General features: G+C 41.7%; 2 protein-coding genes across 5 annotated transcripts in view; one reads left to right on the plus strand and one right to left on the minus strand.

The window, feature by feature from the left end:
* The window catches only part of LOC138762132 (kalirin-like), an 873682-nt gene that overhangs the window by 74275 nt on the left and 780246 nt on the right, over window positions 1-19161 (plus strand). The gene's annotated exons all lie outside the window — the stretch shown is intronic.
* LOC138762140 (ropporin-1-like) overlaps window positions 1-19161 on the minus strand; it is a 94176-nt gene that overhangs the window by 34295 nt on the left and 40720 nt on the right. For both annotated transcript variants that reach the window (XM_069935602.1, XM_069935603.1), the window contains exon 3: window positions 14972-15095. In XM_069935602.1, coding sequence (XP_069791703.1) covers window positions 14972-15095 — 124 coding nt within the window. The remainder of the gene's footprint in view (window positions 1-14971; window positions 15096-19161) is intronic.

Genomic DNA, 19161 nt, shown 5'->3' on the forward strand with positions numbered 1-19161 from the left:
TAATAATCTGATAGCAGAATCCAAGTTCTACATATGCCCATTCTCCCAGCCTAAGAAAAACAATATTACTATATTTGGCCTGCCAAACACTTTCAGACTTTTTATGTTAACAAATACAATTTCTTCTTATTCTTCCAAATTTCAGTGAATACATGGTAGTTGTCCAAGTCTCCTCATAAGCAAGTCCTTTGAATGTATTCCTTATATGGCAAGGGAATATCTTAGGTAAAATAAACAGATTTTCCAGTTATAGTCTTACCACAGGCCTGTGTAATTGTGGTTAGATGTCTTTCCTTCTGTACTCCAAACCTCTTGCAATGAAGAACAGTATTTGGTTTGTTAACTGTTTGCTTCAACTGCATTTTTACTTTAAGTATGTACTATATATGTCAACATTTTCCAATTTACCCACTATTCAAATAACATTGTCTTCCTGTTTTCCTGTTTCTCACATCCACATTTTATTGTGTTTGCAATGTATTTGTGAATTTGTTCAACTTATCTAAAATTGCTGAATTGTTGGAAGCCTTGATATTTTCCTTGCAACTCATATCTCCCAGTTCTATGCTGTCAAATTTAGAACTATAAAGTTGCTTTCCCCATCTGAATCATTGAAATATATTGTGAACCACCCAGCAATGATCTCTACAGTTGCTCACTTGTCATTACCTGTCAAGCTGAAAAAGAATCAATTATTCATACTCTCTATTTCTTGCCTATCAATCAATTTTCAATCCAGCATAAACCTTGAATTCCACGTGCTTTGATTTGATACCCTGATATCATATGTGTACTTTATCATCATCCTGGAAATCCAAAAACAGTACATCCACTGCTCTTCCCTATCGATTCTGTAATAATTTACTCAAAATAAGATTTTTCTTTCATAATCCAATGTCAACTTTGTTTAATCGTGATGTTATTATGCTAGTATTTTGTACTATTAATGTTAGACTAATTTGTATGTAGTTCCCTAATTTCTTTCACAAGTTTAAATAGGGGACTTCTTTTCCCACATTCTAATCTTCATGGAAAAAAATATAGAATTTTGGAAGATGAAAGCGAATATATCCTCCATTTCTATGGATACTCCTGGATGAGACAGATGATCATGGTCTGGGGGTTGATTAGCTTCCAGTTCCATTTTTCCTGCTTTTGTTTTTCTTACTGATTTAATTTACTTCAATTCTTCTTGAATAGATCTAGAGGGTCTTAATTAAGTTAATTTCATCATGAAGATGCATTTTTAAAGATTTTTAGACTGTATTAAAATGATTTTTAATACAGTTTTAAAATTATTTCAAAATGCTATTTTGTAAAACAGGCTGGTACAACATTTGCATGATTACTTACTAATTTTAGGGTTTATTGAGTTATTTTATACATTTAAAACGGAATATTCAGACACCTTTGTAGAATGATTTCCACATCATACCACTGGCACATTGATTTGATGCCTATGATATTATTTTACACTGTTGCAGCTGCTACACACACAGGACAAGGTGGGGGTTTCAGTCGAACTGTTTATTCAAACTTCATGCATGCCCTTTAAAGGCGGTGTGAGCTCTTCCCCCACGCTGGTGATGACATCATCACGTTCACCTGAGGCTTTAGCTTTGGCCTATTGCACGAAGCACTGAGGTCTCCCAACGGCGCCATCTTTTCACAGCTGCCCCGCCAGTGCGGCAATTCAAATGGGGCCGGTTCACCACGAGCGATGTGGGCCACCACACAACACCAACCAGAACCGGCTTACGCATATAGCCGCTTGGGCGGCTGACTTCGTCGTTTTGGTCGGGCCGTCAGTATTGGCTGGCTAAGGTCCAGATGTGCCGTCAAGTGTCTGTCAACTGTGAATATCTCCTCCCTGCCCCCCAATGTCCAAAGTGAATATCTTGCCTGAGCGTTTCAGGACTTTGTAGGGGCCCCGTAGGGACACTGCAGGGGCACGGGATGTGAGCTTCGCCCGACGCAAACAAAGTCAGTCATGGCCAGTTCCTTGGGGATGCAAGATGGGTGGCTGCAATGATGGTGGGGGCGTTAGTGAGTTGAGCCTGCCCCGCAAGTCTGCCAGTAAGGTCTGATTCTCGGTCGCGGAACCAATGTTTAGGCCGAAGAACTCCCTGGTTAGCGATAACGGTGGGCCATAGACCAACTCCATGGACAATACCTGTAGGTCTTCCTTCAGAGCTGTTCTGATGCCGAGTATGACCCAGGGAAATTCGTCCGTCCAGTTGGGCCTGGTGAGGCGAGCCATGAGTGCTGACTTGAGTTGCCGGTGGAAATATTCCATTAGACGATTGACCTGGGGATGGTACGCTGTGGCATGGTAGAGCTTGATCCCCAAGAGTTTCACCAGCTGTGACCAGAGGGCGGATGTGAACTGGGTGCCCCTGTCGCTCATCATGTGTGCTGGAATGCCGAACCTGGCAATCCAGTGGGCAAGTAAATTTCTGGCACAGGACTCGGCAGAAGTGTCTTTCAGCAAGATGGCTTCTGGCCACCTCGTCGTGTGGTCGACCACAGTCAACAAGTAGCGGGCATCCCTGAACACCGGTAGGGGGCCCACGATGTCATTGTGTATGTGCTCGAACCTCTTGTTTGGGGAGTAAAACTGCTGCACAGGGGCCTTAACATGGCGCTGGACTTTGGAGGCCTGGCACTGCGTGCTGTTTCTCACCATCTGAGCTACCTGTTTCTTGAGGCCATGCCACATGAATCGTTCTGCCACCATGCGGACCGAGGACTTGACCGAGGAGTGAGACAAGCCATGGATCATGCTGAATACCTGCAGCCTCCATTGCAGTGGGACTACTAGGTGGGGTGAGCTGCTAGAGATGTCACAGAGCAGCATGTCAGGGCTGTCTGGCAATTTGAGGTCCTCGAGTCGGAGACACGTGATGGTGGTGCAGAAAGCTTGTGTTTCTGTATCCTCCTTCTGCGCCTGTGCTAGCTGGGCATAGCCAGGGATAGGCTGTGGATGATGGGCCTTGAATGCGCGTCTGCAACGACATTGTCTTTACCCAACTGGTGTCGGATGTTGGTGGTGAACTCTGATATGTAGGACAGATATTGCTGCTGGTGCACCGACTAGGGATCCTTGGACATGGTAAGGTCCTGAGTGAATGCTTTGTGGTCAGTGAAAACCGTGAATTGCCTGCCCTCCAGGAAGTACTGGAAGTATCTGATGGACAGATACAGGGCCAGGAGCTTCCAGTCGAAGGTGGAGGGCGGAGATGCTTTCTGAAGAAAACAAGAGGGCCCCACTGGTCATTGACTGATTGCTCTAGGTTGCCCCCAATGGCCGTGGCTGAAGCATCACTTGACAGTGCGGTGTGGAAATCAGGCTGCAGGTGGGCCAGTAGGGTAGCACTCGCCAGGGCATCCTTCGTTGAGGTGAAAGCATTCTCGGCCTCTTCCATCCACTCCAGGGTCTTATTTTTGGCGGTGATCAGTGTGAACAATGGCCGTATGATGCGAGCCACCACCGGGATGAAACAGTGGTAGAAGTTGACCATCTGGTGAATTCTTGTAGACCCTTGAGGGTGTCAAGCTTCAGGAACTGGCATATAGTTGCGACCTTCACGGGTGATGGGGCGGCCCCCATCCATAGAGATGGTATAGCTCTGGAACTGCAGGTCCTCCTTGCCAAACTGGCACTTGGCCACGTTGACAGTGAGGCCAAACTCTGCTAGGTGGGCAAATAGTGCACGGATATGGACTTTGTGTTCATCGTGGTCCTGACTGGCGATGAGAATGTCATCAAGGTAGATAAACACAAAATCCAGGTCCCTGCCCACTGCGTCCATCAGTCATTGAAATGTTTGGGCCACGTTTTTAAGGCTGAAGGGCATTCACAGAAACTCGAGTAGGCCGCATGGGATTATGATGGTGGTCTTGCTGATGTCGTTAGGATGGACCGGGATTTGTTGGTACCCCCGTACCAGGTCAACCTTCGAGAACACTCGGGCGCGATGCAAGTTGGCCGTAAAGTCCTGTATATACGGGATGGGGTATTGGTGTGGCATGCTTGCATCGTTGAGGTGACGGTAGTTCCCGCATGGGTGTCAACCCCTGGAAGCCTTCGGGACAATGTGGAGGCGGGAGGCCCAAGGGCTATCTGACCTGCGGACGATCCCCAGTTCCTACAGTCAGGAGAACTCCTCCTTTTCCAGTTGTAGCTTCTCAGGTGGCAAATGCCTGGCTTTGGCGTGGAGGGGAGGGCCCTGGGTCGAAATGTGGCGGTGTGCTAGGGCTTGGCGGAAGTGAACTGTGGCTGCAGGATGGTGGGGAATTCATTGAGTATGCGAGAATACTCATTCTTGGGGGTGCTGATGGAAGCTGTTCCTGGGACGCACATGTTTGTGGAATGAAAGTGGACGGATTGGAAAGTGCGGGCCTGTACCAACCGCTGGCCTTTGATGTCCACCAACAAGCTGTGCACCCGGAGGAAATCGGCTCCCAGTAGTGCTGTGCCCACCGTGGCCAGTACGAACTTCCAGCGAAACCTATCCTTGCCAGTTTGGATCTGGGCGCTGCGTGTGCCGGAAGTCTTCATAGAGGATCCGTTGGCTACCCATAGGGTTGGGCTTCGTGCATGAGTGCAGGTCTCAAGTGCAGACGGGGGAAACACACTCAGCTCTGCTCCAGTGCCTACCAGGAAACATCGATCACATGCAGGAGGCTATTAGTGCAGCGGCTGGCCAGGTTGTTTCCCTGAAACGAACAGGGCTGCCTGCACTTGTGGGCTTGGGTCCCCCAGCATTGATAGTAGAAACACCAGATGGGGTGTGCTCTTCCAGTTTGTGCTTGGGAGGTGTCTGTGGCTGGCTGAGTCCCGGGCTGGTGACCTGGCTGAGGGCAACCTCGTCTTCTCGCTTGGTCCACCAGAGCATGTCTGCACAGACTGCGACCATCAGTGGATCTGCGAAATCCTCATCTGCCAGCAGGAGTTGGATGTCCTCTAGCATCTGCTCAAGGAAAGCCTGTTCGAACATCAAGCAGGGTCTGTGGCCCTCTGCCAGTGCGAGCATCTCATCCATGAGGGCAGAGGGCGTTCTGTTGCCCAGACCGTCCAGGTATAGGAGCCTGGCAGCGCGCTGCCAATGGGAGAGGCCGAATGTCCTGAGGAAGAGGCTTTTGAGAGCAAGGTATTTACCTTCCTCTGGTGGATTGTGGATCAGGTTGTCCACCCTGGCCATGGTTTCTTCATCGAGTGCACTCACGATGTGGTAGAATATCATGGCGTCTGAGGTGATGTGTCTGAGGTGAAACTGCGCCTCCGCCTGCCTGAACAAAGTGCGTGGCCAATGCGTCCAGAAGGCGGGGGGGGGGGGGGGGAAGGGGGGCGGGGGAGAAGTTTCACCATGACCGCATTAATTGCTGTTGCATCCATCGGGAGGCCAGAAAACTGTCTGGACTCACTAGGGTCACCAATGTAGCGGCTGCTACACACACAGAAAAACACCACAGGACACAGTGGAGGTTTCAGCTGAACTGTTTATTCAAACTTCACGCGCGCCCTTTAAGGTGGTGTGAGTTCTTCCCCCGCACTGGTGGTGATGTCATCACGTTCACCCGAAGCGCGCGCTTTGGCCTAAACCATGAGGCACTGTGGTCCTCCAATGGGGCCATCTTGTTGCAGCTGCCCCACCGGTGCGGCGATACAGCGGGGCCGGTTCGCCATGAGCAATGTGCACCGTCACAACACCACACTATTGCAACTGAATCTGGATTTAGTAACGGACAATATCCTCCAATGGACCATCAATTTACAGAGTGGTTCTTTATTTTATCCCATGAACTTACAACATTTTTACTTTGCATGAAGTAAAGACTAGATATTGTGATGACATTTTTTTAACAAGGTGTCTGGTTCTTTGCAGGCTGGTGGCCATAGCCTGCTGATGTATTTTGTCAATGAATAGCATGGTTAGGGCTGAATTGATGCTATTATCATTGAATGAGCATACAGAACAACATTGACTTGCTTGCATTCTTCTCAGTGTCTTCATTAAATTATTGATCCTGGTACAGAGGAACCCCGATTTAATGCGAATCTGGATATAATGTAATCAGCTAGTGGACCCCTTTTTTTCTCTTTCCAGAATTGAAATTGTTTTCAGACCAAAATGGAATGCACCATTCTAAGATAAACATCTTTTTCAGTGAAAGATAAGCTTTTTTTTTTAATTTTTTATTTTTCACACCATAAATCACATTAACCATGGTACACACTTTTTACTTTTCCCACATATACAGTGCCATTTTCTCCTCCCTCCTCCCATCCCACCCTCCCTACCTCCCCCCTCCCGTCCATTTAAGGTATACATTCTAGGATACATTAAACCAGTCAGACAATGTTGTCATTCAATAAAAATACACCAGAAATTCTACTGAGTCCATTCTTTTCATTTCCTTTTCCTTCCGTTAACTTAGGCAATGACTGTCCCCGGTAGGTTTTCGCTATTGTATTTAATGTAAGGCTCCCAAATTTGTTCGAATATTTCAATATTATTTCTTAAGCTATATGTTATTTTTTCCAATGGAATACATTTATTCCTTTCTATATACCATTGTTGTATTTTCAAATTATCTTCCAATTTCCAGGTTGACATAATACATTTTTTTGCTACGGCTAGAGCTATCTTAACAAATATTTTTTGTGCATCCTCCAAATCAATTCCAAATTCTTTGTTTTTTATGTTACTTAGGAGGAAGATCTCTGGATTCTTTGGTATATTGTTTTCTGTTATTTTATTTAATATCTGATTTAGATCTTCCCAAAATTTTTTTACTTTCTCACATGTCCAGATTGCACGAATTGTTGTTCCCATTTATTTTTTACATCGAAAACATCTATCAGACACTGTTGGGTCCCATTTATTTAACTTTTGAGGTGTAATGTATAGCCTGTGTATCCAGTTATATTGTATCATATGTAACCTCGTATTTATTGTATTTCTCATCGTTCCGGAGCATAACTTCTCCCATGTTTCCTTTTTTATCTTTATATTTAAATCTTGTTCCCATTTTAGTTTAGTTTTACCATTTGTTTCCTCATTCTCCTTTTCTTGCAGTTTAATATACATATTTGTTATAAATCTTTTGATTAACATTGTATCTGTAATCACATATTCAAAGTTACTTCCCTCTGGCAAACTCAAGCTGCTTCCTAATTTATCCTTCAAGTAGGATCTCAATTGGTAATATGCCAACACTGTATCTTGAGTTATATTGTACTTATCTTTCATTTGTTCAAAGGATAAGAATCTATTTCCTGAAAAACAATTTTCTATTCTTTTAATCCCTTTTTTTTCCCATTCTCTAAAGGAAAGGTTATCTATTGTAAAAGGGAGTAACTTGTTTTGCGTCAATATTAGTTTTGGTAATTGATAATTTGTTTTATTTCTTTCTACATGAATCTTCTTCCAAATATTGAGGAGATGATGTAATACTGGAGAACTTCTATGTTGTACCAATTTTTCATCCCATTTATATAATATGTGTTCAGGTATCTTTTCCCCTATTTTATCTAATTCTAATCTCGTCCAATCTGGCTTTTCCCTTGTTTGATAAAAATCTGATAGGTATCTTAATTGTGCGGCTCTATAATAATTTTTAAAATTTGGCAGTTGTAAGCCTCCTTGTTTATACCATTCTGTTAATTTATCTAGTGCTATCCTCGGTTTCCCCCCTCTCCATAAAAATTTCCTTATTATTTTCTTTAACTCCTTGAAGAATTTCTCTGTCAGTTGTATTGGCAATGCCTGAAATAAGTATAATATCCTTGGAAAAATGTTCATTTTAATACAGTTTATCCTTCCTATTAGTGTTAGTGGTAAATCTTTCCAATGCTCTAAATCGTCCTGTAATTTTTTCATTAGTGGATAATAATTAAGTTTATATAGTTGGCCGAGATTTTTGTTTATTTGTACACCTAGGTATCTTATTGCTTGTATTTGCCATCTAAATGGTGATTCCTTCTTAAATTTTGAGAAATCCGCATTATTCATAGGCATTGCTTCACTTTTATTTACATTTATCTTGTAACCCGACACTTCTCCATATTCCTTCAATTTCTTATATAATTCTTTTATTGATAGTTCTGGTTCTCTTAAGTACACTATAACATCATCTGCAAATAAAATGATTTTATATTCCTTGTCTTTTATTTTTATTCCTTTTATATTATTATCTGTTCTTATCAATTCTGCTAGTGGTTCTATAGCTAACGCAAACAATAAAGGTGATAGTGGGCATCCCTGCTGTGTTGACCTGTTTAAGTTAAGTTGCTTTGATACATGTCCATTTACTGTCACTTTTGCTAACGGTCCCTTATATAATGCTTTAATCCAATGAATATACTTCTCTGGTAAACTGAATTTTTGCAATACTTTGAACAAATAATTCCATTCTACTCTGTCAAAGGCCTTCTCTGCGTCTAAAATAACTGCTACTGTAGGTGCTTTATTCCCTTCTACTGCATGAATTAAGTTAATAAATAGTGAAAGATAAGCTTCATGCACTTGACGCGAACAAGAATAAAGGTCAAACCCAAGTTGCACATGACCTCAGCAATACCAGAATCAACTCATCATGGCTGTAAACCTCAGGAAGATAAGTTACGTGCTTCACTTTGGAACGTTGAGGAAGAGGCAGGATTAAAGGGCAAATGCATGAAGACAGCCAAAGATGTCAGCCTCGTTGACTCTTAGAAGAAGAAGCTATGTCAAAGATCAAGTGTGCAACTATGACAAATGAGGGGTTCAAACAATGCAAAGATCACCTGACATTGTTGTTTTGTGTTAACAACACTGGAACACATAAGTTAAAACTGCCCATGATTGTCAAATTTCAATCGCCCTGCTGTTAACACCATGTCAACATGAAGTCATAACTGTCTGAGTACACGCATAGCAGCAAAGCTTGGATGACCAGTGTCATCTTTGAGAATTTGTTTTACATAAATTTTGTCCCTGCTGTCTGTGCTTATTTGCGTAAGCAAAAGCTAGAACTCAAAGCTCTTCTTTTGCTTGACTACTATCCCGCCCACCCACTAGCTGCCAATCTATTAAGCTGCGATGGAAAGATCTAAGTTTCTTACCTCCCAAAGAACACAACATCTAAGATCCAGCCCCTAGATCAGGGGATCATCTCCATGTTCAAGCAGAATTACAGGCTTGAATTAATTCGTAGAATTGTAGACGAATCAACAACGCTGAAAGACGATTTGAAAAACATGAACATTTAAGAAGTTTGCCACTTAGGTGGGAAGGGCTGGGCAGTAGTGAGCTCCTCATGTGTGGAAAAATGCTGGGAGAGGGGGCTGGGTCCAGCCTTTACATCACGAAAATCCACCAAGGAAGAAGAAGATGACGATGAGCAAGAATTCTACGGCTTCACAGATGAAGAGGTGGTGGGTGAGATGCAGAGGCTGTTTCAAATTGGCGGAGGATTTTCACCAATGGTACTGTGCCGATGACAAATGCCTGACATAGGAGCATCTGATGGACTCCGAGCTTGTCTCTTTTTCTTTCTTCTTTCTTTCTTTCTTTGGCTTGGCTTTGCAGACGAAGATTTATGGAGGGGGTAAAAGTCCACGTCAGCTGCAGGCTCGTTTGTGGCTGACAAGTCTGATGCGGGACAGGCAGACACGGTTGCAGCGGCTGCAGGGGAAAATTGGTTGGTTGGGGTTGGATGTTGGGTTTTTCCTCCTTTGCCTTTTGTCAGTGAGGTGGGCTCTGCGGTCTTCTTCAAAGGAGGTTGCTGCCCGCCAAACTGTGAGGCGCCAAGATGCACGGTTTGAGGCGATATCAGCCCACTGGCGGTGGTCAATGTGGCAGGCACCAAGTGATTTCTTTAGGCAGTCCTTGTACCTTTTCTTTGGTGCACCTCTGTCACGGTGGCCAGTGGAGAGCTCGCCATATAACACGATCTTGGGAAGGCGATGGTCCTCCATTCTGGAGACGTGACCCACCCAGCGCCCGTCTCCAGAATGGAGGACCTTCGCCTTCCCGAGCTTGTCTATAACATTATTAAAGCACAGGTTCCCAAACCACAGGAGGATGACAATGAGGATTCTCCATCCCACCCCCAAAAGTGTCTACATTGGCTGGAGATCTCAGATGTGGACCACACAAAAATCCTCCAGTTCAGAAGCATTTTGGATTTCGCTCGCCGCCAGCGACATGCTCCATTCAGGCACTGAACATTCAATTGTTTTTTTAAGAAATAAAATTATGATTGTAAGAAATAAAAAAGATGATTGCAAATACAAGTATTGCACATGTGTTCTTTATTTTTTTTGCAACCACTGATTTTGTGACCCCAATTTAGCACGATCTAATTTTTCACGATCTAATTTGTTTTTGGACCCAAACCATACATTATAATGGGGTTCTACTATATGCAAATCTTTTTTTTTGATGTCTGTCAAATTTACTCTGAAAGTTTCAGGTTAATAAACCATTTCACAAATGTTGCTTCTTTTTTGCATGCTTTCAATAGAAAGCTTTCTTACTATTGTAAAAATGATTTTGGTTGCATCAGATCATCTCGTTCTTCCTTCTGCTATGAGGCACACATAAACAAATCAGAGGATAGTTGTATTCAAAAAGATCTTTCCCCAATGCAAAATACAGAGCAAAGAAATCTGACTTAGTAAATATTGAGTTCCTTTTGTTCACGATCATTTCTCTACCACCCAATTATGTGTTGTAGTTGTGAGGTGTAACAGTTTATTACACATATTATGTAAATCTTTTGGCTGGTGAAATGAGAATGGTACAAAATGTTTAGTTATGAATTAAATTCCATTTGAATTATTGGTGCAATTTTACATCTTTCTTTAAAAATCTGAGAGAAAATGAAAAGATTGCATCTATCCTATTTATTTTTACAGGTAATATATTTCCAAATTATAATGGAATGTGATTATGAAAGGGGTCTTCAGGTGACTGTATTTCCAGGTACTTTTTATTATTTACCCAAACACATAGAAGTGAGAATTGTGTGTGTTTAGGAAAACAGGATTGTAGTTTTCAATTCTTCCCCCCAACCCCCCACCATCTCTGCATCTTAAAACATACTTGTTATTTTCATTTTTCCCAGTTTTAATGAAGGAACATTGACTTGAAATGTTAATGCTTATTCTTGACAGATGCTGCCTTGCCTGCTGCGTATCTCCAGCATGTTATATTTTTAAACACAGTTCATCCATGCCAGCTCTTGATGGAGAAATTTAAGCATGTTTCAGTCCTCCTGCATTTTTTCCATAGCCCAAAATTTTTCTCATTAACATATTTTATATACTTTTCCTTCAAAGTATTTTATTACACCTGCCTCAACAATTACTGGTTGCAAAGCATTAAGACAGATCTAAAAACCAATTGAAACCTATCACTTCCAGATGCATGTGGCAAGCATCAAAACAATAACAGATCACAAGATAACCTTGCGACTCAATGGGAAAGATGCCTCCCTTCCAGACAGACTGAACATCTTCCACCCATGGTTTAACAAGAAGAACAGACTGATGCCAAAAAAAAATCTCCTTTACCCCTTGCGAAGCTGCAGCTGAGGTGAGAAGAATCCAATCCAGGGTGAACCCAAACAAGGCAGTGGGACCAGACAACACAGACAGCTGAGTACTGAAAATCTGCACTAATCAACTGAAGTAGATCCTTGTGAGAGCTTCATCATTACAGCAGTCCAGTGTTCCCACAGGTTTCAAGGCAATCACCTTCATCCCAGTACCAAAGAGGCAACAGTATCAGGTCTCTATGATCACTGAACCTCCACCCTACACCATTATGAAATGCTTCAAGAGTCTAGCGATGGAACATATCAAAGTACACCTCGCAGGAACACTGGACCCATTTCAATTTTCCTACAGATGGAGCTATTTCACTGACGATGCTACAGTCTTGTCTCTTCACTACATCCCGACCCACCTGGAGAATGACGCCTCTTATGGCAGGTTGCTGTTCATTAACTTCAGCTGGGGATTTAATACAATCATTCCCCAGAGACTGGTGGAAAAGTTGTCCTCGCTTGGACTCAACAACCCTCTCTGTAACTGGATTCTGATCTTCCTCACAGAAAGACTGCAGTCTGGGCTGGCAGCAGAATGTCTGGCACCATCACAATCGGCAACAGTGCAACTTAGGGTTGTTTGCTCAGTCTGCTCCTGTTCAGAATACTGATCCATGACTGCAATGCCAGATCTAGCTCCAACAAAGGCATCAAGTTTGCAGATGGCACAACAGTACATGGCAATAAGTAGTCAAAATATAGGGAAGAAGTGGAAAATCTTGTGATATGTTATGAGACAACATGGACAAGATAATGGAGATGATGATAGACTTCTGGAGGATCAGAGATGCCATCCTCTACATATTATTAGTTTGGTGGTGGAGAGAGTAGTTAATTAAGAAGTGACCTATCCTGAATGCACAACATCTCCTCACTTATCAGGAAAGCACAGTGACTGCACTTTCTTAGAAGACTGAGGGGGGCAAGGCTACCAGCCATCAATCTGCCAACTTTCTACAGGTGGCATCACAGTCGAATTTTTCTAAAATAACATCTTCCGAGCATCGGATTGGAGGCCAATGCACAGGACCATAAAAATGGCAGTGACAAACACTAGGGTTGCCATCCATTCTGTATTTTTTTAATGCAACTTTTTTTCTTATTTTTATGAGTTCATGTATGTTGAATTTGTGAGTATCGCAGGTTGCGTTTTAAAAAATTTTGATGTGTTTTCTTTCGCAATGAGAATAAAGTACTTAAAATGCACCCCCTCTCCCCACCGCATTGATGTTATTTACAAGGATGGATGTTTAAAGAGGACTCATAATATCAGGGAGGACCCCTACCACCCCACACACAGCATCTTCCAACTACTCCCATCAAGAAAAAGATACAGAAGTATCAGAGCCACAACCACCAGGATGAGAACAGCTTCTTCCCACAGGCAGTGGGACTGCTGAATGCCTGCTAAAACAACTCTATGTGACTACTATTTATTAAGAATATTTATTTGAATATATGTACTGTGTATGTGTGTCATTTGTCTGTATGTATATCATTTGTCTGTGTTTTGTCTGTACATGTGTTTTACACTGTTCTGTACCAATGACAAATAAACTTGAGCTTGAACTAATGTCTCCTTTTTAATTTGATATCAGTTTTTAATTGATCATGCACATGTAAGGTGCTACAGAATCTTTTATGAAATTAAAGGCACAAAAACACATTTTAAAGTACTTTGGAGCAGACATGAATAGCATTCTACTTGCACACCACTTAATTTTTTGAAAACAATCTCAATATTAGTGTTTTAAATGAAATCTCACTGAAAACATAAATCTGGTAGTTTTTTCCATTAGTGAGTGGCGATAGTTAGGTGGGAAAATACAATCTTTTGTCAAACTATGTGACAATAGAGAAGCAGTTACTGATGACATTAGACTGTAAATTGATATTGTGGTGGGTTTGCCAGCAAACAGTTTTAATTGGACTTTTTCAATGAACATCATGCCAAATTGTGTGGTCATTTCATTTTGTGTCTATACCATGAAACAAACTAAAGCAGAATTTAAATATGCCCAGTTATTTTCTGTATTAATTTTGTTTTAGGGTGGGATGGTTTGTAGTTATATCACTTGCCATTCATTAAATAAGCCTTGTTCCTCTGCTCCTATCCATCATAGATGGGAATAATACCTCAACCAATGGATAAACTATTGCCATCACTGTCTTCTGGGTTGTGGAATAGGTTTCTGTACTGAAAATTATTATTTTTTATACCAACAAGTGCCAGATTGGACAGAAGTACTATAAAAGCAACTGAAAACAAATTTAAAAGTTTTGGTGATAATTTAACAATTTCAATTATAGGCTTCCAAAGTTGAGTTTGAGAGAGTCATCAAAAATGGTCATTTCCAGGTTCTTCCATGACATTGATTTCCCATCCCAAATGTCTGCAGTGGGGTTAATTCGTGTAAATAGTTTTGCTGTCAGAATAAAATCCAACAGGAAACATGACCATGAGATTAAATTTAAGAATTTTAGTGAACCACATGAATCAGTGCTAAAAATAATTGAGTGATCTGTGGGATATTGAAATTCATGGTTAGTGCTTGATTGCAGATGCCTGTTTTTTTTTTAACTATGTAGTGCACAATAAATCCCATTACATCATTACCATTCAGTGTTAGATGCCTGCATGAGATTATTTTTTAATAGTGTGGTCAAGAACCTGAACTAGAACATGGTCCCTTAAAATAAGCATTATGGAAGTGCAACCTTTTGTCCTGTTCATGTAGTACAACTTTTGAAATTATGATATGAAATAGATAGTCTTCCATCTCCTTTAAAGATGTTATTTTAGCAAAATTCTCAAGGTAAAGATATATTCTGTATATCTCTAATCTCTGAAAATAAATATATTCCAATTGCAAAATTTCCCCTTAAATTTGTTTTCAATACTGTGGCTAAATTTGATGCTAAAGTTAAATGTGTGGGACCTTCAGTTACTGAAATAATAAATATTCACTAATTAATTATTTAGCTGAGTGAAATATATTGTGTTTTTATGGCTCATAGAATGTTATTATTAGAATAATAGATGGAATCTATGAAAAAATCTATTGATTCAATAGTCATTATTAACTATCTTTTTATAACTCTGATTTAATTTAAGGTGTACTATTCAAGTTTCTTTTTTTTCTTTATGAAGTACATACCTGTTTGGTTGTAGTAAGAAAGAATTTTAGTGCATATGTACACATTGTATAATATATGTGACAATAAACTCATTATCATTATGTGAAGTAAAGGCAATTAATATGTGGAGTGTTTTAATACATTGACAAGAATAAAGTTAAAATGTTTTAATGCATTATTTTTGAAATTAACAAGCAGATAATTAATAAGAAGAAAACAGATTTTGCTTTCTTACTTGTGCGTGTAAGGCCCTTAATAAACCAGGTGTCAGTGTTGGTTTGCATGGAGGTAGAGATGATGAATTTTCTTCCTTTGATTTTGGTGGATGCAATCCTCCATTTAACATATTGGTAAAGTATCTGCAAAAGAAACATATATATTAATGTTATCTTTCTCATAATCTGACAAATTTTATAAGACTTGAGATTACATGCCACTTGTCCTTGCAACATGCTTTTTTCCCCAATTTTTTTTGTTTTTCATTTCAAAAATAAACTTAATTAATAATAAAAATATGTACAAAGACAAATTGCAACAGCTTTTTATGTTCCTACTGTTGTTCACTCTATCCATTTTAAGTAGCATTCAGGCTATACCTTCAAGTTCCATAAATAATAGTGTTTGTACTCTTCTTTCATACACAGCACCATTCCCACACATGTGACCTCTTCACTTGTTTGAGGGGCTTCGCCATTGGACTTAACCTCTCAATATCTTGTAGCAGAAGGACCCTAGTCTATAGTTCTTCCCCACAAAACATTTGTTGCACCAAGCTTCAATGCATCACGTAGCATCTATTCCTGCAACGTGGAATGTGCCAGTCAGCAGCATTCGCTCACTGACATCTCACTGTGCTGGAAGACTAACAATTTTCAGGCAGACCAAAGAGCATCTTTCACAGAGTTCATAATCTTTCAGCAATACTTGATGTCTGTTTCTGAGTACATCTCTGGGAATAGCTCATTATTGTTAGGTCTGCTTTGTTCATGAATGAGTGAGACAAACACCAGGCTGAGTCGAAATCAGGGTTCTTTGTTCTTTATTACCGGATTGTAACACTTGCGACCAACCAAGTTAGTCGGAGAATGCATTCTGCCGTTATCAGCAAAATGGTGATTTTTTATACCCTTGGATACATGCTTAGAACATCATCATATCATTACTTGTCCAATGACTAAAACTGTTGCTATCCTTTCCCTGCTAGCTTCCTGCCTCTCAATCCATCAATGTCTCTCTTATCTTGTAAGTACAAGGATGCATTCTGTTACTCCTTAGTACTGGGTGACTCCTTCTCCGGTCCCATCTCATGATGTTTTACCTAACAGGAGTACAAGGACACCTCCCCTTCTTGTTACTGCCCTGTACAGGGTAACTCCCTACACATTCCCATCTCATGATGTTTTACCTTACATTATTCAGAATACTCTGCTCAGGATCAATAAAGACAAAGAGCCTTGAATTTCTCTACAGATCCACTTAGCAAACCACACATCTGCAAAGAGACAGGCAACCATTTCCTTCCCATCACAGTTGTCTCCAGTACAACATGTGCTGGATATGATATTCTGGTTATACAAAAAAGATTACACTGAAAGGGCTTCTCTCGCTACCAGTCAAATGAGGTCCTGGTGCTTAGTAGTGAGTTTTGGCGATGAGGCACTTTATCAGATGATTTGAATAGTCTGCTCAGGGAACCATTCAACAACATCCATTGAGCCCTTGTCCACAGTATATGCAGGACATTTCATGCTCACCACTGTCTGATGGGCTCATGTTCAAAGGAACTTTGAGAAAAAGTTCAATGGAGGATAGGTAGCATGGCAAAGTCTAACTGATAGGAACATTTGCATTGCAATGGGGTCAGACCCACATTTCATAGCACCAGAGACAGGTAGAACTCCACCATGTTGCAGCACTTGGTGCCATCGTACTTTGGATCCAAGCATAGGCTGGCGTAGCCACACATGAAAGTAGTTGTCAGAATGAAGGCAATGTTGAGTATTTCCTTCACCCCGTTCTCTTGTACATTGTGACTTGTCAGACCCATTCCATTCTGGATCCCCAGATAAACTGGAAGGTGGCTCGGCTAATTGTCAGAGCAAAGGAGCAGGGGATGGGCCACACTTGTGTGAGGTATAGCAGTACTAAAGCCACTTCACACCTGATAATCAGGTTCCTACCAATTAGTGAAAGGGAGTTCCACTCTCAGTGTTGGAATTTTTGGTGAACTTGGTCTATTTACTCCAGTCAATTAAAAAAAATATATTTTATTTAATATTCCATACATGCAGTAACCACAGTTATTATATAATAGTACAGATACTTAAAAAACAAATTGATTACATATATGATGATTTTAACCCCACTCCAAACCCCCTCCCATCCACCCAACCTCTCTCCCCCCAAAAATATACAAATTGAAAAAAGTAAAATGAAAATTATAGGTATAAAAAGACAAGAAGAAAGAAAGAGAAAGTAAAAAAAAATCTTTAGTGCAATTGCTCAAATGACATAATTAACCTCTTTCATAACAGTCTTCCACATTAACAATCCCTTTATGGTACCACATATTTAAGAACTCATTATCTCTTGAAAAAATCAAAAGAGGATTAATCAATGGCATCTTAGGAGATGTTGTACAGCACAACTCATCAGTTCTAGCATACACATACAGAGGAGAATTCTGCAGGGCTAGAGGGATAAAATGAATATCACTACAAATTTAATCCCAATATTTGTACAGGCAGAAAATTGTAAAAACAGAGTACTTATTTCCTAAATTATAAGTAATTTTTTTCCAAAGGTATAGAACCTTGGCATGGTTAAAGATGTATTCGATTTACAAGTAATTACAATACATTTTCTTGCTACCACTAATGCTAATTTAACAAATTTCAATTGATAGATTGATAATTTCAATTAAGGATTTGTACATTCAATATTTCCTCATAAAATAAATCTGGATTTAGCATAAAACAATTCCTGTAAGTTGTTCCAAAAAGTTACATATATTCAGCCAAAATATCTGACATTGGGACAAGACCATGTTGAATGTATAAAAGGTCCTACAAATTCACCACACCTAAAACATTGATCTTGTGGTGGCTCACCACAAGGCAGGTGAACTGGCCCCACTTGTAAGCCACGCGGCGGGGCAACTGGCCAAAATGGCGCCATCAGGAGTTTCCCTTCCTTCCAGGTCAGGGCTCAGAAATACGTGCTTGGGGACCACTGATGCCCGGGTGACATCAGTGCCCTCCAGCACGGTTCTCAACCAGGTCCGGGCTGGGAGTATAAGTGCAGCCCAGCAGCCTGCAATAAACTAGTCTGCTCACTGAGCTCAACCCGTCTGGTTGTGTGTATTATTGCAGGAGCAGTGTAGCCACCGCTACAATTGGTGACCCTGACTGGTTCAAACATCTTTGAACCCATCATTAGTGAGCCTGGGATCAGCGCTATAGCCGTAAAACTGCCTGAATTCTGGGTTCAGGAGCTGGAGGCCTGATTCAGCTACACAGAGGCCCAGTTTCACCTCCACCAGATTTCGTCCGACACGACCAAATTCTACCATGTGGTCACTGCCCTGGACCAAGCCACTGCCATATGCTTGCTGCTCCTTGTTCAGCATCCACCTGCCGAGGACAAGTACGAGACGATCAAGCGAGTGCTTACCGTCTTCCTTGGACTATCCAGACACCAGCGTGCCGCTCGGGTGCTGCACCTCAATGCCCTGGGGGACAGGTCCCCGATGGAACTGATGAGTGATGGACGAGATGCTCATGCTCATGAGTGAGTGCACCAACTGCCCAATTTTCGAGCGCATCTTCCTAGAACGCCATCCCTCACATCCAAGACTTTACGACCAACCTGCATGGCGTGAGAGTCTTTTCCAAGGTTGACCTGGTGCACGGATATCACCAGATCCTGGTGCACCCTGAGGACATACCCAAGACTGCCATCATCACCCCCTTTGGTTTGTTCAAATTCCTGCACATGCCATTTGGGCTCAAGAACGCCACTCAGACCTTCCAGCACCTCGTGGACTCTGTGGGCAGGGGCTTGGATTTCACCTTTATTTATTTGGATGACATCCTCATCACCAGCAAGGACCGGGCACAATACAAGGCCCACCTACATGCCCTTTTCCTGACTTCGGCCTTACCATCAACCCGGCTAAGTGCCAGTTTGGGTAAGCGTCCATGCAGTTCCTGGCCCATACCATCACAGCCGAAGGAGCCACACCCGTCGCTGTGAAAGTTGCCACTATCAGCGAGTTCCCACGCTCGGACAGCCTCAAGGGGCAGCAGGAGTTCGCAGGTATGGTCAACTTTTGCAACCGCTTCATCCCGGGAGCCGCATGCATCATGCAGCCACTGTTCGCCCTCATCGCAGCCAAGCACAAGATGCTCACTTGAAACCCAGAAG

Source organism: Narcine bancroftii, chromosome 4 (genome assembly GCF_036971445.1).
Source record: "Narcine bancroftii isolate sNarBan1 chromosome 4, sNarBan1.hap1, whole genome shotgun sequence".
NCBI lineage: Eukaryota > Metazoa > Chordata > Chondrichthyes > Torpediniformes > Narcinidae > Narcine > Narcine bancroftii.